The 20,993-nt window shown below is 52.2% G+C and overlaps 1 protein-coding gene across 1 annotated transcript in view; it reads left to right on the plus strand.

Moving 5' to 3' along the window:
- Positions 1 to 20,993, plus strand: part of CDH13 (cadherin 13) — an 880,020-nt gene that overhangs the window by 577,881 nt on the left and 281,146 nt on the right. The window contains exon 6 of the mRNA XM_081274813.1: positions 8,609 to 8,753. Within this exon, the coding sequence (XP_081130939.1) occupies positions 8,609 to 8,753 (145 nt within the window). The remainder of the gene's footprint in view (positions 1 to 8,608; positions 8,754 to 20,993) is intronic.

The following is a 20,993-nucleotide window of genomic DNA, read 5'->3' on the forward strand; positions in this document are numbered from 1 at the left end:
ATCTCAATGTAGTTTTTATTTGTTTTTCTCTAATTTCTAGAGATATTGACCATATTTTTCATATACTTTTTGACCATTCATATTTCTTCTTCTGTGAAGTGCCTGTTCAGTTCCTTTGCCCATTTATTGACTGGTTTTTTGTGTGATTGTTTTTTGGTGTTAAGTTTTTTGAGTTCTTTTTATATCCTGGCAATTAATACTCTATCTGAGGTGCTGGTGGTAAAGATTTTCAAAGCTTTTTCTATGAAGAATATCACTTTAATTTTAATAGGAATTGCATTATTCAAAGCACTGATTATTAAACACTGCAAAAGGCTGCTCCTGCCCTCTAGTTGCCTATGATCTGATGGGACCATGAGTATGCTCTCAACTAATATAGAATATATATGTTTCTACCAAAACTGAAATGAATAAACTGATGTTAAATATGTAAGACTTGGGTACAAAAGAGTGGGCAGGTTAAGCATCACCTTGATAATGAGTTAGGACTAGTTTTATCATTTTCTTATCACAACAACTATTGTACCTTTGGTGGAAAATATAATTTTTAGAAATCTTACAACCCCTTTCAACCCTTAGGGATCACGTGTTGTACGCAAACGGTTTACATGGTTTACAAAAATCCTGTGAGCTCACTTCCAGGGAGTTTTCACATAATTAAGCTGTGGGCATCTCTGAGGTTCTGGAGACCTGCTTCCGAACCACTTTGAAGGAGGGTTTTATCAGGTTAATGTCACAGCACCTCCCTGTCAACGGGTCTCATCTCCTCCTCATCTGGGGGCAAACGCTGGTGTCTTAGCTTTGCATGAACTTCCAAGGTAGAATGTCATCAAACACACGGTTACTTTGCACTCACAGTCACGCCTAATCAGGAATACCCCATGGTTAGGCGATGTGTATCTCCAGTTGCCCACAGTGAACTTGCCGAGGATCACAGTTCTAGCGTTACAAATGTGCTCTCTTATAAGATATTCGAAAGGAAAGGAATGAGTGCCACTTTTGTTTATAACTGGTAGATTGGCTCAAGTGGAAGTTCCTAAGAGGTGTTCAAGAGATGGCATAAATGGCAGCATCTGTGCTAGAAAGCCTTTGAGTGCCTCAGGAGGCAACGTGGATGGAAAACACTGACTTGGGTGGCAGACATCTTCATCTCCAAAGGAGAAGCCGGTTCTCCCCAGGTTAGAGTGTGTCTGATACGCGCTCTTCGTTCTCCGGGATCTGAGGACTGTGGCAGAGACGTGTGCGTGATGTGGCCACATGCACTCCTCTGACGCCCGGATGTTCAACCATGTCATCTCAAAACAGCAGTTTAGAGTGTGTGTGATTTGTTACTCCATTTAAATATTTTGCCCAAAGAAAAACTATCAAGAGTCGAGAAAGGTCATTGAAGTGCTTCCTAAATTGTTTTTCTTCAAAATGGTTCACGAGTCCATCTGTTGTTTCTGTGCTTTGCTCCGACTCCCTTGATCCAGGCTTCTCCTCTGTGACTTGGGTCATCCCATGTCATGAAAACTAATTTTGAAGAGCAAGATCCTCCCTTTTGGCCTTCACTCAAAAGAAATCCTTGTAGCACATTTTGTTTTTCATCGCGTCACCCCTTTGGGTACGATCACAGCATCCAATTCTGTTGGATTAACTCGTGCCTTTTGTGGTGGGAGATAAGAGGACGAGCCAGATGAAGGGCAAGATGTTTACCCTCCATGGTGGAGCGGAAGGACAGGGCGCGTGTGCGAGCTTTGTAATCTGGTTCATTATGTTCCTGTTTTTGAAAGGCGTCTTTGTTGATGCCGTGTGCACGCAGCCAATCTGTTGTTATGATGCATTAATTGGCTTGAAGAGTCATCCGCTTGCATGTCGTGAATTGATGGTTCACGTCTCCAGTGGAGACATCCCCACTCGTCCCCCCCAGCGTGGACAGGAGGATGAGGGCACCCAGCACTGGAGTGGCTGTTCAGCAGACCCTTCCCAGTTCAGGAGTGGAGCTGCCCCTCCTCTAACCCCACACACAAGACTCAACAGGCCAGGATGCTACCCCGCCCCCCAGAAGTGGGGCACAACCTCGTGCACTATCAACATTTCCACTCTAGGATGAACGCTTTGCTCTGAAGAGATGCACCCCATGTCTCCCTCCTATTCCATCTATTCATGGTGGTCATCTGAGAGTTATGTTTTTAAGGACAGCTTTGATTTTCTTTCCACAAAGTCTGACCTCCCAGAAGGGCACACGGAGCCGGGCGGCTCCCGTGATGTTTCTCAGCCTGTTTGCGGCAGGCTGCTGCCCAACACGCGAGGCTCATGGGGTGTTCTTGTGTGTTTCCATGTGCACGAATAAAAACACCCAAGCTCCCCAGACTCCTAAATTCATGCATAATTTTGCACTGGATGAGGCAAGTTTAAAAAATGGCCATCAATAAGAAGCACAGCTATTCACAACATAATTAGTAAAGAAAGCACAGCTAAAATCATCAGGGGGGCCTATGTGGCTGCAGTGAGGGAAACGTGGATTTTGGAGTCAGGGATAAGCCTGGATCCTGCCTGATGGGCCCTGGGACCCTTCTTGCTGACCTTTTGACCTTTTTTTTTTTTTTTTTTTTGCATCAAGAATTTCTCTACATCGCATGGAGCCCACGGTATTGAATGCTCAGACATAGATTAAATGCCAAATAAACATTAATTCACTTCTTTTAAAAAGTCATCAGTTTGATGCACTTTGATGGTGTTCACCTCGGGAGGTTTGTTGGTCAATTAAGACCACGGAGTCGACTGGCCCAGGGCCCTTGGCGTGGGGCCCACTCAGCCCCCTGTGCCAAGATGGAGAGCAGGGACAGATGCCCACAGCTGAGGCCAGAACTTCTTACTGTCTTCTCTTAAAGAGGTATCGCTTCTTCAGAAGAGAGCTTTGTGCCAGCAGCATCACATGAAGTGCATGTGGTGTGCCACGCCAGGGACTAGGGGGTCACTGATGTGCAGGGACATCCACCAAACCCTGCCTTCCTGGGGCCAAATGCTATTGACGTAATCATCACCCCAGTGAGTATTGGCCCCATATCATGGAAAGGGCTGTAGGGTTCTGGGGCTGCAGGGGTACACACCAGGGGCTCCCCAGCCGCTGCAGGGGAGGGCGAGCTCTGTCGTGTTAGGGCTGGGTCTGAAGGACGAGCAGGGCTCCAGTGGGAAACCCATGTGCAGCAGGAGGGCTGTGTGTGACAGTAGCTGTGCTGGGGGGGACGTCGTGAGCTGGGGATCTGCAGGGGCCAGTGTAGCCCAACAGTAAGGCACAGGAGGGTCCTCTTGTGATATGGAATGGCTTGGGCACATGGCTGGAACCAGATTATAGAAGGATTTATCAAATGAAAGGCATTCGCTATTTATCCTAAGAGGGACAAAAAGCCACCTTCAATGTGGTACCACCCCTGACACCACATTTCTAAATACAAATTTAAAAAACAACCATGTATGCCCTGTAAGGAACAGAGTGCTTTGGGAGGTGACTGGTGCAGCACAGGTGTCCTACCACATCTTCTGGGTGGCCAGGGCAGGAAGGGCCTGCCAGCTGACGGCGATGCCAGGTTGAGAGCAGGCCTGGGCTGAAGACAGGACGAGTTCTGCATGTCCACTGTGGTCCCTGGAGAAGCCACCCTCTGGGCCACATTGAGAGCCAAATGGTCAATGCACAGTGCCTGGGTCTTGCTCTCTAGTTTCTCAGAATGCCTCACCACCAATAGTGGCTTTGAAGAATATTTTGACTAAATTATTTTACAAGGTAAAAGAGTTCTACTATCTCCAGAAAATTCAAGCCTGGCCTCTTGAACCCTGGGAGCAAGAGGCTTGCATCAGGCGTTTCCCTGGCTCATTCCCTGAATAGCACCGGACTCCTGAGGCCGTGGGAAGGCTGCACGGATGACTGACAGGAGGGCTCCTGGGGACTGTGCCCTGCAAAGCCCGTCCCCAACACCAGGAGAATGGGGTACCAGGCCCTTGAGCACAGCCCAGCGTGCCTCCCACGCCTCCCGGAGCTCCATGCTCAGGATATGGGACGTGCCAGCATTCCCTGGCACCAGGACCAGGTGCTGCCATCTTCCATGTGCACCACCTTTTCCAGAGTGCAGCAGGAAAGGCCTGTCACAGGCCCACCAAGTGCTGATTCAGAAGACATCCTGAGGAGCCAGCTCTCTCACAACCCTCGGGTCCCCGGGGAGAGGCTCCATGAACGGCACAGGCAGGGCTGGCCCTCCCCATGGAGAAAATGCCACGGCAGTTGGGTACAGAAGTCCCACCCAGGCTAAGGCCACCGGGGCCCAGGCCTGGGCACCGTCCCCATGAGCTGCCCATCCGCGCCTCTCCATCTTGCCCTGGGTCGGCAGCATGGTGCTCGTCATTCTGCTCGGCAGCTTCTGGGAACAAACGTGTGTCATGTGTTCATCATGCAGAGGGGAAACTGCAAGGTGGGAAACCTGACGTGTGTGGGGAACGTGTGTGCCCACCTCTGCATGTGTGTGGTGTGTGTGTGTGTGTGTGTGTGTATCTGCATGCACGTGTTTCCATGCAGGTCTCTGTGTGTGTCTGTGAGGGGAAAACAGGATCCTTCGCAGACCAGGGGCAGCCGCACCACCTGGCCTGTGCGCTGGACGTGGCCACGTGGACAGTTGCCCCCAGCTGTGGTTTCTTGAGCAGCCCTGTCTGGCTCCACGGGGACGTTTTTCTGTGTCACCCCTCACACTCCCGGGCAGGGCAGCCACTGAGGGAGAGCGGGAGGCCTCAGGTCCGGATGGAGGGCTGGTTTCCATGTCTCCTGGGCTCCTCTCACAGGGGACTCCGAGAAGTGGCCTCAGGAAGCCGACTCTGCATTCTGGCTTTGAGAGCCTTTTTTCCTGCTTTGTTTCTGAGCCTCAAACGTGGCCCCCAGAATCCATCCTGGGAGTCCCAGGAGACAAATGCTGTTCTGGAAGTTTCAAACTGTGGACCTGTGAGTTTGGGTACGTGAGTGAGGAAGAGAAAAGGAAATGAGCGTCAGGAACACTTATTTTCTGATACTGGAAGTGCCCTCTGCGACTTGGAGTCCCGCTGCAGAAAGTGCGGCCTTGGCCAAGGAGGGTGTAGCCTTCACCTGGCACAGTCAGGAGAACCCAGGCACAGCCAGAGTGCCACAGGAGGGGCACGGAGTCCGGTGGGCGCACCAGGGCACCTTCCTGCATCCCCCAGGGCATCAGCGTCACTAATGTGCCTTTGCCAAAGGAGAAGGGCTCTCAATAAGCCACCAGCACTTCCTGCTAGAGGTTCCCTCCTCCCCTACACAATCCTCTGTTAGGAACAAGCATGATGGACTTTGCCCTCACCTGGGCCTTCCTTGGCAGATCACAGGAAGAAAGCTAGCCTTCCTCACTGGGCTCGCAGCTTCCAATGCTAAGAATCCGGACTGGGGCTGAGGCTCGACTCACCCCATTTAGAGTTGAGTGGAGCCCTCCTTTTTGGACTTAATTTTATATCACACCCTGTCCTCAGAACACCAAGTCTGTATCTGCCCCGGGGCCTTTGCACTTGCTACTTCTGCCATCTGGGCCTCTTTCTATTCATTTTTGTGTGGATGTCTCCACTGTTTTCTTGACGCTAGAGTCTCAGCTGAAATGTTCCTCGGCAATAAGCTTTTCTCAACCATTTTATCACTACACATCCTCCTACACACAGTTGCTCAAGCACACAGATGTGCTTCCTCAGGGTTGTCTCCTGTGGTAGCCACTAGCTGCATGCAGCTGTTGAGGCCTTGAAGCATGCCTCTTTTGGAGAACTGAGTTTTTAAAAATGTTGGTTTAAGTTAAATAGCCACACGTGGCAAGTAGCTATAGTGAGGCTGGTGGAGCCGCAGGAGACAGACCCTTGTTGCTCATGAAAATCACCCTTGTTGCTCATGAAATCACCTTGCTCACATGTTCTGTCTGTTTCTCACCCACCTCTCCACACCAGGAACCTTTTTTATTAACGTCGTACTTCAGCCTCAGCACAGCACTGCAAGTCCTCAAAGATTTCTTGTTATTTTTGAAATGAGGAAATGTGGGGCTGGGGTTGTGGCTCAGCGGTCGAGCGCTCGCCTAGCACATGTAAGGTGTGGGGTTCTATCCTCAGCACCATATAAAAATAAATAAAAAAAGATATTGGGTCCAACTACTATATATATATAATTTTTTTAAATGAGGAAATGCCAGTTAGGAGTAATTGGCTGTTTTTTTGAGATGATCCCAAATTCTTGGCTTCTGTTTATTTTTGTAAAAAAAGGAAAAAAAACAACCAACCCTGACAGTCAAACTCTGGCTCATTTTGTGACATAAAATACTGGAAGGTTGTCTACTTACATAATGGGTTTTCTGAAACTCAGCCTGACATTCTGTGCTCTTCCTACTCAGCCCTATCTCCTTGTTGTCTATTTGTCTTCCCGTTATGTTGGCAAGGGTCTGGGATCGGCCCCTCCCAGTTTTAATATACCCGTTCACTTGGCAGTGTGATCCTGATTCTCAGTCTCTCCTGTGGTTATGACACTGGCCAAATCTTAAAGAATGTGGAAGCTCAGGGCTCAGATACAAGATATTTGTTATCTTTAGACAAAGGATTTTTGGTCAAATTAAAGTCAAATCCTTGGCTATTTTGAGAGAACAAAAAGCCATAACTTTGTTATAGCATGAAATTACCCCCAAAGCTTTGTTGTGATTGATTTTTTGTTTTCATTATTCTCATAATAGCTCTCAAAAAAACATAAAAATGTAAAATTCCTTCTCTGTAAGATCTCCTTTGGGTTCAGATGTTAGAAGGCTCTGCCGATTTATTTATTTTTTTAATAAGGTAACTTTACATTATTTTATCTGCTCCAGAAATCAAGATGGTGTGTGTGCACGGGTGTGCATGTATGTGAGTGTGTGTGAATTTGCTGATGAGAGTAAAGATGAAATCATGCTAAAGAAACAACAAAGAAGACAATTCCCTCCCCACTCACCTGGTTTCCCTGCTCACGCCAACCCTGTCCTCCTTGTGCACCCCGTTTGCACCAGGTACGCGCCGTTCTGTGCATTACTCAGTGCTCTAAGGAATCAACACAGCTTAATTATGTTTTCCTGATGGCTACAGTCTATCACGTTGCCACACCGATGTGAATTCAGCTTGTCCCCTTCCACTGGACATTTACCTGGTGGCCAGTGGGCTTTTATTAGAAATAACACTGCAGCAAATATTTCCCTCCAAACAGTGCCACTCAGATAGGACCAGGAGTCATAGCAACATGGAACAAAGCACCCCAGTCCTCCGTGGTTTTGTTGAATTTTGTGGCGCTACTTTCTGAAGGGCTACGATACCACCAGGTGGGGGACGGCTGCACTGATTTGTCTCCACGGTTCTTCTCTTTCATTTCTGAGTTTGGGATAATTTGACTTTAGCATTGATCATAGCAGTGGCAAGTATAGCCCCAGCTAGTGTTCTTGTGAAGTCTTCTGTCCCAGGCCTTACAAGAGATGCTTAGACATATCATTACGGTGGTTGACCCTGGACCTGGAGGTGGCCTCGCAAGGTCAAACTGGAATCCCCGGATTAACATTTGCTGGCTTCTGAAACCTACCCAAAAGTGGCCGTGGGGTCGCTGTGAGGACTGAGTGAGTGACTAGGGCCACCTGCCCACAGCTGCTTGTTATGACTCTAATGGTGTTTCTGTTGGCCCATTTGATGGATGAGGAAACTGACAGCTGAGGGTCTTGCTCAAGGTCACAGAGAGAGCGCCCTCTTGTGCTGGGATCCAAAATGCAGAACCTTTCCCCAGAGTTCTGACTGCAAATGCCTTTTTTGTCACTGAAACACTGCTGCCTGCCACCTTTGCCGGGAACAGCACTCATCCAAGAAGGGTGGCTGTTCTTGCCAAATGCACCAAAGGCAGAACTGAGCACAGAAGATGGGAACACAAAGTCCCCGAGGCCCTCAGGGCGTGCCATGGAATAATTCCTTGCTTCTAACCCAGCACAGCTGAGTCTGGGTGCTGCCTTCCTTGGGATCCGAAGGCGGCTCTCTGTGGAAGTGCCTCATGGGCCTGGGGAATCCCAGGACCTGGTGAAAGCCGCTGGGCAGGAATCTCGAGGTTCCACTCAGGGCCCTGCAGATCCTGGCTTTCTGGCATGAGCCACGTCTTCTAAAACACTGCCTGGCGTGCATTTCTCCTGAACATCAGCGTAAACACTCAAGCTCATCCCTTAATGTGCTCCGTCCATAAATGCTTAGTCAAATACTTTTATTAGCATAACATTCCTTTTAAGAATAATGATGTTGGAAAAACAAAAACAAAGTAAGCACATTTTCTCAGCTAGGGCTGATTGTGAGTTGGTTTTTTTTAACACTCTTCGCATATTTGATGAATTAATTGTAATTTCCCAGGGGAATCTAACATGAGCTGATCTCTGCCTTCTATGCTGAGATGTTTGGTTTCTATTCCACTCCCAGTGCCCGTCCACTGAGACCAAAGTTTGAATATGGCCACGGGCTCATAGTCTTGCAGACATAGCCTACTTTCTCTGGGGAACCAGATTTCAGTCTTCATAACGAGCTAAGGCCTTATTTCTCCCCCTTTCTCTTTGCCCAACAGCTATTCGTGGAGACGACTGATGTCAACGGCAAAACCCTGGAAGGGCCCGTGCCTCTGGAAATCATCGTGATCGATCAGAATGACAACAGGCCAACCTTCCGGGAAGGCCCCTACATCGGCCACGTCATGGAGGGGTCGCCCACAGGTACGTGGGGCTGCCTTGCGTCAGCGTGATAGCTTGGACAGTGGCACTCTGTGGAATTTGGGGACTCCAGACACTGTGGTCCTGCTGTCCTAACTCGGGGGCATGCTCCAGCATTGACACAGCACTTCCCTGGGTGGAAGGCGGCCCGAAATGATGAGGCTCTGAGCTATAAAGTGTCATCCCTTGTCCCTGCGGGGGTCCTCTGGGATGACCACCTCCAAGTCTCTGATGCTCAGCTGGTGTTGAGCACCGTGTGATATCCGGCCACCTGTGTCAGGGCGGGGTAGGGCTGAGCGCTGTGATACGGTGAGGCCTAGAGAACTGTTCTTTCTTTTCATTGTCGCCTTTTAATGAGAACAACATGGTGAAGCAGGAGATGTGCACAGAGGAAGCTTTGCTCAGTTAGAGGCCCAGAGGCAAGCGCGTGCCTGGTGTTATTGAGTCAGTCGGGTGCCAGGAAGCTCCCTGCGATCGCGTCCCCAGGTCCACCCTCCTGGGGAGGCTTTAGAAGTTAGAGCTCCCTTTCCTGGCCCAGAACATACTAATGAAAGCACCGTGGGGCCAACAGCAGAAGCCACTCCCGAGTCCGGTGCTAGAAGAAGGAAGAACAAAGGAGGAAAATCCTTATTAGGCTGGACTTTGATTTTAAGCTCTAAGATACACTTGAGTGAAAGGCACTTTTATGAAAAGGACCACTGTCTCCGGGTTATGCCCAAACCATAGGTGACAGAGTCAGGGCAGTGGGAGCCGAGGACGGCTTGGCCGGTTTCTCCCTCGCTGCTGAACTGATGGGATGTATCAGTGCCGTGTAGATGTGGAGGCTCAGGAAGCGTTGCCATGGCAACCTGCCCAGACTGCCAGGTGAATAATTGTATGCAAGGTGCCTGAGACCTCCCTTGGGCTTCTGAGAGCTGGGTCTCTGGCACCTCATCAGAGCCCCCAAGGGCAGGAGCGACCCTCTCCCTTCCCAGTGTGCTCTGTGTGCAGAGGGTGTTTGGGGGTATGGAACAGAGGAGGGACAACAGCCCCCCAGAGGCAGAGCTGCGGGGAGGGCAGATCAGATGCCCTCAGGGCAGACAGGCCACGTGCTGCTCTTGACGGAGAGAGGGCTTCAGTGACAGAGCCCCTGGAATCTGGGTTGGATGTTTACAGAAATCTACTTAACAAGCTGGTGTGCAGAACAAGCTGGGAGAAGCAATGCGGACAGCTATTAAAGAGGCCAGGGTGGGAGTGGAGCCGGAGGATTCCGGGTTTCTGTCTGCGGTCCCCTGGGCCTTGTAGCTGGGGCTCTGGAATGCGCATGTGCAGGAAAGGTGTTCTCACACAGAGTGGCAGGGGCTACATCCTGGGCGCTGTGAGCACGCACGGCTTTGTGCGTTCTGCGTGGGTGATTAGATGACGGCCAACTCCCCCCCACCCCGCCCCATCCTTCTTAAGGTTTAGGAAAGAGCATCAGATTGTTTCATGTACATGTCATATTTTTGAAGAAAAATAGAATCTTTAAAGCACACTGGATTTCTTGAAGCACAGAGCTATCCGTTAGGGGTAGAGACATCTTCAGGAACAGGGAAACACAGGAGCTTTGATTTGTGATTGGTATTATCCCATAAAGCCACGCGCCGGGGCTTGGGCATCCGTGTAAAGTAGCTGCCGTCGACGATGCGGAGCTCGGCCTGGTTTTCTCTCTTCAGGATCCCTGGGTTTATCTCTAGAGGAGGAATCGGAATGGAGTGGGTCACATTCAGGTCATGAATGTGGAAATTTTATAGAAAGCTTTTGAAGGAAAACCGCTCAGATTACTTCGCACCCTGTAGGAGGGCTTCAGGAGAGACGGCCGTGGACTCCATGACACAGAGCAGACCTGGGAGAGCTGGGAGCAGGCCCTTTCCTGCCCCTCCCCAGCCCAGACCAACCTATGCCAACCGTGGCGGGCCATCAGAAGGGCCGCCTCTGGCAGTTCCACAGCACCCTGCTCATCTGTGGCTTTTGGAATCCTGCGTGTCGGGAGTGTTGAGCAGACACGTTATACAGAAAGGGTGCTGAACGTGGAACCCCGAGACTTCTCCAAACCACAAATAAGAGCTGGGGGAGGATCTCGATATTCTGTCTGATCGTCCCTGGTCACGTGCTCTTCATCTGTCCCACACACTTCATGATGAAAATGGTCCTGGGACTGTCACTGCACAGAATGAGGCCCTTGCTGGGTGCCAGGGGCTTTTGATCCACTGTGCCACTTCCCCCACCAGCCGGGCCTTACTGAGAGATGGACACCCCTGTCCATCTTACAGATAAGAACACTGAACCTCACAGAGGTTTGGAAACGTGCCCACATTGGGCAGCTGATGGAGGAGAGGGAATCGGTGTGCATGTCTCTGGCTCGGGGCACGAGCTCTTTAAACTACGCTCTGTGTTGGCGCTGGCCGCCGCCTCTCCAAGGGCAGGATGAGGGAGAGAGAAGGGGGTAGATGTGCTCATTTGGCTGACGGGCAGCTGCCAATCTGCCTCCATTCTGTGGTGAAGTTCTGGCCACGTGTGCGCGGCAATCCTGCTCAGAGCCTGCTCCAGGTCTGAGCACAATGGACCACGTCTGCTCCTGTTTGGCCTCTGGGGTCCTTCTCAGCTCCCTGGATGGCATCATGGGCTCTTTGCAGGCCTGGCTGGTAGGGGAGGGTATCATGCAGCTCTGCTGGATCAGCTGGTTCGCATCCTGACAGGAAATGGCCAGCACTTCTGCCCAATCACCAGGCTCACCAAATCCACGCAGTAGAAAGCCAGCTGCTGCCCAATCTCCAGAGCACATAGGATAGACCCGAGGCCCTAGTCGTGGCCCACGGCCCTCTCCTGAGCCCACGGACCCATGACTAGCTGCACGTGGTGTGGCCACACAGCCTCACAAGCCTCAGTTCAGAAGGACCCTGCTTTCCTAATGCCCTGTTGTCACCATCTTGAAACCTTTAACGTTTGTGGTACATGGGGCTCCACGTCTTTGTTCTGCACTGGGCCCAGTACTGGGTCGGCCACTCTGCTCGGCTTCTAAGCGAGGCAAGACCTCGGGCCAGTTTCTGGACCTCTGGAAGCCTCAGCTGCCCTGTCTGTACGAGGGGGTGGACGCACTAGTGTCCGCCTTGGAGACTGAGGGAGGGTCAAGCGAGACAGTGCCTCGCCCAGAGCTTAGAGCGTAATAAATGTGCAGGCAACGCTGGTGTGTTGTTAATCCTGCAATTCTTCTTTTCATTCTGACAGTGTACCCTTCAGCACAGGTAAAGCTAAGGGACACACAGTTAGTGTGAAGGCGAATTCATCTCCCACAAACAGGCATCCTTTCCATGTCCCCATGTACCTGAATGCCATCAGCGCCGATCCATCACAGAGGAAGGTCACCCGTATTTATCTGTACGTGCAGACAGGAGACCATTCCCAGCAGCTCCGTGCGAAACTCCAGGGTGTTATTTGGGGGAATCACTGCTGCATGAAGGCAGATCAACAGGAAATAATGGTCTTTGAACTTAGCGGATCACGAGCTGCTCCTTTCACGGCGTCACAAGGCATTGATTTATGGGGCCCGAGCCAGACTCTGGGGGCTCCACAGCCAGAACTCTGTGAGAGACTGGTGTTTTCTGAACGTCCAAGGCATTGCAGGACATGATGAGCATGGGAGGAGGAGGACAGGGCCCTGGGAACTCTGGAGGCACAGTGCCAAGGCCCCTGGAGCCTGTCAGCACCAACTTACAGGTGTTCCTGCCAGTGGCCTTCTGGGCACCTCTGTGAGGGGCTACCCATGAGGAACAAAAGGCAGCTGGGCTTCCTCCAGAAGAGATCCCGTGAGGGCGTGCGGCTCACCAGGGAGGTGCCGGGGCACCAGGGGACAACAGGCCAGTGGTTGCAGGTGCGACATTAAGGTGGCTAGCAAAGTAGACTTCTCAGCTTGAGCCCTGGAGGAGCTCTGGGGATGGGACATCAAGCACACACAGCAGAGTTGTCCCAGCCAAGGAGTCAGCGCTGGGATGCCTGTCCCCCAGCCTGAGGAGGAGACAGCGGGTAGGAACCGTGTCCGGCAGCACTTCAACCTCGGCCATGCACAGGGCAAACTGGGAGCTAGAGCTCCGGGGGCCCTTGCAGCAAGATACGACATGGAGCCATGGGCTTGGCCTGGGCTCTGCCTCCTGCCCTGCCCCAGCCACTTTGGAGGCCACCGGGGGAACTGGGAGACTGTATCCCTGCCCCGGGCAGGGGGAGCAGCTCTGAGGGCTATCGGGGAGACAGGCAATGCGAGGACTCTCTTGGTCTCCACCCCCTGACTGAGAAAGGCCACGGTGGTGTTTATCCTGCCTGCCCTCGGGACACTCTGAGCACCCCTCTGTGCTGCTCTCTGGGCCGAGGGCACTCAGCCCCTCCTGTTTCATGCCATGCAGGGAGATGGGCGCCACAGCTAGGTCACAGCCAGCCTGGCTGCTTATCCCAGGAGGGACGGAACCTGGGCTTACGGGAAGGGCCCTCTCTGGAGAGGTGATGTGAGGGCAGGACGGGCATTTGCCCTTTATTGTTCCCAGGATGACCTGGGTCTCTCCTCCTTGGGACACAAATCACCTTAATCCTTAAACAAGTCCCACCAGGCAGGCGGGAGGGAAATGGCCCATCAAGTGGCCCCTCAGAGAGGCTGCCTGGGGGCTCAAACTGCCTGGCAGCTGCTATTTCCCAGGGTGGCTTGCGCTAAGTAAGGATGGCTGTGACATCTGAGGGCTGACATTTGGCGCCTGTCTCAGGGCAGCAGCGTCCTCGGCTTGCTGGGTTGGCCTGGCACTAAGGTCCTTTCACGGTTGCCTCTTCCCATGGGACGCAGCTCTCAGGCCACCTATGGTCAAGCCTGTCTTCACTGATATTTTCAGAAACTTAAAACGTCTTTCCTTCTGCCTGTCCCAGCAGATCCCAGGGCTTCTGGAACGTTGGGTGTGCAGCCATGTTGTTTGATTTCTAAGAATTAAAACATTTTTTTAATGCAACTTTTTTTTAGCTTTTCAAAGTGAAAAAAAAAGTGCAATCATACCACATTTCACCAGAGATGGTGGCCCTTGGGAGACCCTGCAGATGCCCGGGCATCTCTGCCCAGGGAGAGGCAGGTACGCAGCTTTACTGCACCTGCCATTCTGCAAGGCACTCTGCACCACGGGTCCCAGGAAAGCTTTTGTTAATCAACGAACATTGAGCTGCATCGCCGTCACCAACAGCTAGTGTCCAGCTCCACCATCTGCCAGTCATCCAGTCCCCTGTGGACCAAAGATGCTCTCGCTTTCAATCAGTTCTGCAGGGAGCAGAATCCCTTCCCCGTCTGGTGACAATTTACTTAGTATGAATTCATGTAAGTGGGACTGAGGACGGAGGATGTGCCTTTGCAGTTTGATTTGGATGTGAGTGATGCTTGTGATTCTCTTATCTTTCCCATAGTCCCCTTTGACCCTAAGTTGACTGTACATCCCTGGGGCTGGAGATGGGTTGGGGACACTATTTTTCTTCCTGAATGGCCCTCCGCTCCACCATGAGGTTTTATTCCCCGACCAGGCTGTGTGCCTGTCTCCCCACTGTCAGTGTCACTCTGGTAGACCTTTGCATTCCAGGGGCACTGGGGGACACGGCCCGCGGGATCTCATCATTTGCTTCCCTATCAAAGAAGACATTGGGCAGCTCCGTGCATTAGTCTGAGGAGGTGCTCAGAGGTGGGCAGGAAGCCCTCCATCCTCCACTCTTCACTTGGGAGAGGATTTGTGGCCTCAAACATTTGAAAATAAGATGTAAATTTAATTAGCTCCATTAAAACAACAGTTCAAAGTGGAGACAGGGTAAAGCAGCTTCCGTAGCTTCAGAAAGCGACAACCTTTTCAAAGAATAACTCTGACGTGAATGTCTAGTCCAAATGGAAATCGGGTGGCAGTGAGCATACAGAGTAGACGCCCTGAGCTGTGGCAGGAGAGCACCCGGGCTGTCCCAGGAAGCGGCCCCATGCCCGAGCGTCCCCTCTCTGCAGCACAGGGAGCTCCGTGCTGCAGCTGAGGGTGAACAGCAGGTCCACGAGGCGTCGAATGCTGCAGGTTCAGGGACAGCTTTATCTCCATAAGCTCCTTATCACCATTTCGTTCAAGGAATTCCTTCACGTGGTCACTGGGCGGCTGCTACAAGCTGGGTCATGTTCTAGGTGCTGGGATGGGGGCGACCAAGGCCCTCCAGGACTCTGTTCCCAAGGCAGCTATGGTGTGTGGCAAGGAGGAGAGAATCTGCTAAATGAACAAAGGTAATTTAGATCTTTTGGGTCAGATAGAGCCAGGTGAGGTGACAGAATGAAGGCGAGGTCAGGGAGGGGCCCCGCTGAGCCCAGTGACCTGGGAGCCCAGGAGGCAGGGCCTGGAGGAAGGTGCTGCAGGTAGGGTACCAGAATGTGCCAAGGTCTGGGGGCAGGAGTGGCCGAGGAGGGGGCAGGCATGAGGCCATGTGGCTGGGAAACGTAGGAGCCAGCCCAGGAGAGTTCCCGGAGGCAGGCAGGGCAGGGTGTGTGCGCAAGAGCCAACAGATGAGGCCCTGGGCCAGGTCTGGCCCCTGCCTGTTTCTAAAATCAGGTGGTATTGAACCGGCCCTGCCCACTCTCCACACACTGACCGTGTCTGTTTCCGTGTGATGCTGCCATGACTGGGTGGCTAGGACCAAGACTGTACTTTCCACGGAGCCCAAACTATGCACTCTCTGATCCTTTGCACAAAAGTCCACAAACTGGTTTCCAGGCCTGTAGGTTGGGGTCATGTTGTCCCCTAGGGAGGCCTGGGGGAGGTTTAGGCAGGAGAGTGGTCACATCTGATCCCACTGGTACAAGAAAACGTGTGCCACTCAGTGGAGAAGGAAAGGAGGGTGACAGGGCCATCTCAGCCTTCGAAGCCAAAGATGACCATGACCTGGACCAGACTGGCATCGGGAGTGGCGAGAAGAGGTCACACATGGTTTTGGTGCTGAGCCCGCCCTGAGTGAGGCTGCTGGACGTCGGCTGGTTCTCTGTGTTGGTCGCTGTCCGGGCCTTATTCAGCCCTAATAGGCTTCTCACTCCCGCGTGGGCTGAGGGGAGAGGAAAGCAGTGTCCTCAGCCACCAGCTCTCAGGCAGGAACCCCGTGGTTTGCTGTCACCCCTCGATTTCAGCCTTCCGCAGTCCCAGGCCCATGATAAATACATTCCATGAACAAATAGTCGTGAGCGTCAGAAATTCTGAATCTCTGTAAACTCCCCTTTTTATTCCTTTTTTAAATGTTTGTCTTTATTGGCAGTTTGTTCATTTCTTCAACAAATATCTCCAGAGGGCCCGCTAGGCGCCAGACAGGCTGCGCTTGGGGAGGGGCCGGCTACACACAGCTCACAGGCCAGCAGGAGGCCAGCTGATGAGTGTGTCCTGTACTTGGTGGCCACTGGTGCCCAGGAGGAAGTCAGCCAGCTCTCAGGAGCCCCGATAGGGGTGGTGAGGTACCTGCCAGGGAGTAGAACTGGTGGCCTCCAGGAGATTCTGCAACTGTTGAACAGATGCTCAGGGAGGTTAGGTTACTTCCCCAAGGTCACACAGCTGGTGGGTGACGCTAAGGTTTAAACTCAGGCCCAGGTGACTCCTCCTCCTGTGCGCTTCCATTTCCTCCTGTCTGCAGCCTCCACTGCCCTTCCTCCAACCCCATGGTGGTGTTAGGGTCATGCCCGTGCTGCCCCAAGGCCTAGAAGGCATCTGCTTACCTACCGTGTGTGTATGTACATGTATGTGTGTGTGTGTGGGGGGGGTGTGTACAGGTGTTGCTTTGTCACCTTCTTCACTGCTGTGACCACAGGGACAACATGGAGGAGGGAAAGTTTAGTTTGGCTCAAGGTTTCAGAGCTCTCTGTCCACAGTCAGCCGGCTCCACAGCTCTGGGCACAGTGAGAAGGAAAGGAGGAAAGCAGCTCAGGTGGCCACCAGGAGGCAGAGTTACCTGCTGGGGACAAAATACATACGCCAGGGAAGGTGCACAGGACGGCGGCAGGCCAAGCCGGCTCCAGGGCAGGCCTGTGCAGGGGGCTCCTCCTGGCCGGGACGGTCAACCACACTGGTCCTGAGTGCAGCTCAGCGGACAAGGTCAAGCTGCGTGTTAAGAAGGGCAAACGTCACGGAAGAGAACATGCTAGAGCTAGGGAGACGTGACCAGGGCCTGGAGACTGAGCGTGCCTACGAAGCTTCCCTCCCCCTGGAGTGCTGCTGCTGTGGCAGGTCACGGCCTGAGCCTGGGTGACCCCGGGGTCCTTGTATGTCCAGCACTGGGAGGTGGGTGGCTGCTCTTGTGCTTCAGTGACTTGACAGGTGGCACTTCTGTGAGTCGGTGGACATTCCCCTGTCTCACCAGTCACAGGATCCGACATCAAACCTGTGTCTGTGTTCAGGGAAGGAGAAAGGGGCGGGCGATGTCGGGGTGCTCCTTAGCCATGCAGGCCCTTACCCCGCGTCCTCAGGTCTGTCATTAACGACCCTGAGCCGACCTCAGCTTGTGACTACCTCAGCTAAGGGAGAAACCACGCTTGAAGCAGTACTTACACAAGTGTGTACGTGTGTGGGGGACAGAGGGCTTCTAAAGCAGTTGACTCTCGTGACCACGGAGGCTGAGATGTCCAAGTCTGCAGGCAGCAAGCCAGAGGCCCGAGAGAGCTGCTGTGTACTTCCTGTCTAGGCCCAAGGCCCGAGAACCAGAGTTCAAAGCATTATTTCCAACCTTAACGCTGGTGGGCTCTAGGCCTGAGAAGAGCTGAGGTTTGGGTTCTAGCCCATGGACCAGAAAGACCAGCCTTCCAGCTCCGGGTGGGTGGGCGGGCGCTCACTCAACCTTCCTGCTCTACACGGGCCTTTGACTGATTGGACGAGGCCCACCCACATTAAGGATAGAAATTTGCTTTATTCCATACAGATCAATTGTTAATATCACCCAGGAATGCCCCCGGAGACACACCCCAAATAGCATTGCTGAATATCTAGGCTCCTCAGAGCCCAGTCAAGTTGGTGTGTGAAGCTGATCACACTGTTGTGGACACGATCCTGGCCCCCAAGATCTCCCTTCCCTGCTGCTACCCCTGTGGTAGGTCACCTCACATGGCCAGAGAGACTGCCAATGTAATTAAGGCCATTCATCAGCCTCAAATTGGGAGGTGATTCACACGGAGCCAAACAATCACGTGGCGCTCTCAGAAGCACAGAGGGAACACGGGTGCGCGCCCAGCCGTGCAGGTCAAGACCTCCTCTTCATGTCCACCCAACACTCTGTCCCTCGATGGAACGCCCCCCATCCTCCCCCTCCTGACCACCCCAGCTCCGGGAGCCACCACCTCTGCTTCTGTGAGGTCAACATGGTTGGACTCCACACATACATGACCTCGCGCCGAGTGTTTTTCCTGCTTGGTTTGTTTCCCGTAGCATCACGTCCTCCAAGTCCACCCATGCTGTCACAAATGACAGGATTCCTGAGATGATGGATGGGTTCATTAGCTGGATTTAATCGTGCCACATTGTTTACATGTATCCAAGCGTCACGTGGCATCCCGAAAATGTACACAGTTAGGATCCACCAACCAGGAAAACAGCCAAACAGAAATCAGCAAAGGAAGAGAGCAGGAGAGCGGGAGAGAGGAGGGGAAGGGGGCTCAGGGGTCTCACATCCCGAGGGGCTGCAGAGGGGTCAGCCTGTCAGAGGCAGAGACAGGAGGGCCACCTGCATAGTGAGAGCGCAAAGGGAGCGCTCTGCCACTCCTGAATGAGCCACTGCGGGGGGCTCCACAGTCTCCATAAGGACCTCTGTCCCCCGCCACCCTGATGCTGGCCTTCTGAGTCCCTGAGCAGGAAGCCCACCATGAGCCACACTGAGCCCAGGCCTCTGACTCACAGACACTTGCTGTCCCCAGCCCTAGGTTTGTGGCAATTTACAACAACAACAATAGAAAACTAATACGGCATGTGATTGTGTTATCTTGTCTACACACCAGCCACGAGGAACCCGCGCTATACAACCAAAAAGCAGAAGTAAATAAGAGCAAGGACTCATAAACTGTTAACAACTAGCGAGGAGGGTGCCCAGCTGGGCTGAGGGCCCCGTGGACAGCCCCAGACCCATTCAGCTTCCAGAAGTCTCCTGCCATGGCCATGGTCCACCTGGTTTCCGGGTAGATACCTATCACAGATGGGGCAGTGCCAAGTGAAAATGACACAGCAGGACACCGCCCCTGCTTGGGGACAAAGCACCACCGTCATTTGCACAGGTCAGCAGAAGCCCCAACCTGGCCCCTTAGCCATCAGCCGGTGGCAGCTGCACAGCTTCTCAGTGTCCCTGGGCGTATCTGTTTTAGAATGTCACGCCCCCGGCCACCTCCAGGATCCCTGGGTGTCTGGAATGTGGATCCCAGAGGCGGCTTGGCACTCAGCACCCCAGCACCCCCGACAAGAGACGCCTTGGTTCAGCACTTCTCCATGCAGACTGTGTGGCCCACGTTTGGACACAGCCAAGCTTGACCCCTGGAGCTTCTCTCTGTGGCAGGTGCCACAGCCTGACCACAGCACACCCCACACTGTGTGGCATGGTCTTCAGAGCGAAGGACAATTCAGTGTGTATGTCACAGTCCTGCAGCACCCCACCTCAGCGGGGGTGCACAGTCACCTCCAGTGAAATCCTGTCACAGTGGCCATTGCTCCTGGCCCCCCCACACACCCCACCTGAGCCGCCCTAGGGCGGGCCAGCACAGGCCCCCCCTTTCTCCTTCTGTGATGATGTCCTGGGGCGCATCGTACTGACGTTGTTTGTTGATGTGGCTCAACGAGATCTATGGAGCAGATCTCCCTTGGAGTTTTCGTTATCTGACTGCATTCACCCACTCACACCGGGATGGGTGCGGGGTCCTCACCGCTGTTTTGCGAGTGTGAACAATGCTGTGAACATTCGGGGTGAGTTAGGGTCGGGCCTCTTTTCATTTCTCCTGAGTGCTACCTGGGAATTGGCTTTCTGGCCCCTGAAGTAACTTGGCGTTAATCGTTTGAGAAATGTTCAGACAATGATCCAAGGCAGGCGCAGTTTCCTTTCCTGTGAGAGGTGCACGAGGTCCCTATCCATCCAGCCTCCGGGGCATCCTCATCCTCCTTAAGTACAGCCGCCTCACTGTGAGGAAGTCAGGGCACCGTGTGGCGTGGACTGGCATTTCTTTTTCAAGATCCTTAGTCTATTCTGAAGGGCATTGATGGGATGGGGTTGTCACCACAATTGATTTCTGTATGAATCGTAAAATCAACTTGTCAAGTTCCGTGGAAACTAACAGAAGGTAAGTGGGATTTCGACTGGCATTGTGTTGGGCTGATCTTGGATCAATTCAAAGAGCTTGGCTCTTCTACCAATATTGGGACTTCTAGTCCACGGACATAGGATGCCTTTCCGTGGCTCACATCCTGAATATTCCTCACCAATGCCTCGTGATTCTCAACATACAAGTCTTGCCTGTTATATTCCTAAGTATTTTACTTTTTGATTCTATTATAAATTGAATCATTCCTAGTTTCATTTTGTATCATTCATTGTCATTAAATAGAGATACAATTGATTTTGCGTATTGATCTGGTGCTCTGCAAACTCATGGAAATGCTCTTTTAATATGGACCTTACTATGCTTATTTTATAAGCTCAGCAATTAGTCTCATCACAATGGCCTGAGCCTCACATGTCCTGTTTCCTGTACCTTCATAATTCCACACACACACTTGTGAGACAAATATGAAGCAGATGTGTTGTGTGTTTAATGTATTATTATCCCAAATCCTCATTCTGTTAGTTTTGCTTTCCTACATGGGAACTAACTGTGGAAATAATCTGATTGCTTGTTATAAGGCAACATTCAGGATGTGTCTTCACTCCTCAGCTCTTTTATCTGAGCCACCTCAAACATTTCCAATTGTCTTTTTTCTTAAACATTTGAAAGTTGACTCTCTTTCTGATGGTGGTGTATCTTCCCAGTAAAAAGGCCGCTGTGCCTTCCTGAATGTACCTTCCACTCTACACAACAGGTCCAGACCTGCCTCCCCTTTCAGCGTGACCAGATCCTTGCTCATCTTGAAGCCTCTCCTGTCCATCACAGACACCTTCTCTAAGGTCACTTTCTGTGACCCACACCAACAGCCTTTCTCTAGGAACAATAGCCATTGCCAAACTGTAACTCTTGGGTTTGTTTGT

The sequence above is a fragment of the Spermophilus citellus genome (assembly GCF_964194105.1).
Source record: "Spermophilus citellus genome assembly, chromosome: 18".
Lineage (NCBI taxonomy): Eukaryota > Metazoa > Chordata > Mammalia > Rodentia > Sciuridae > Spermophilus > Spermophilus citellus.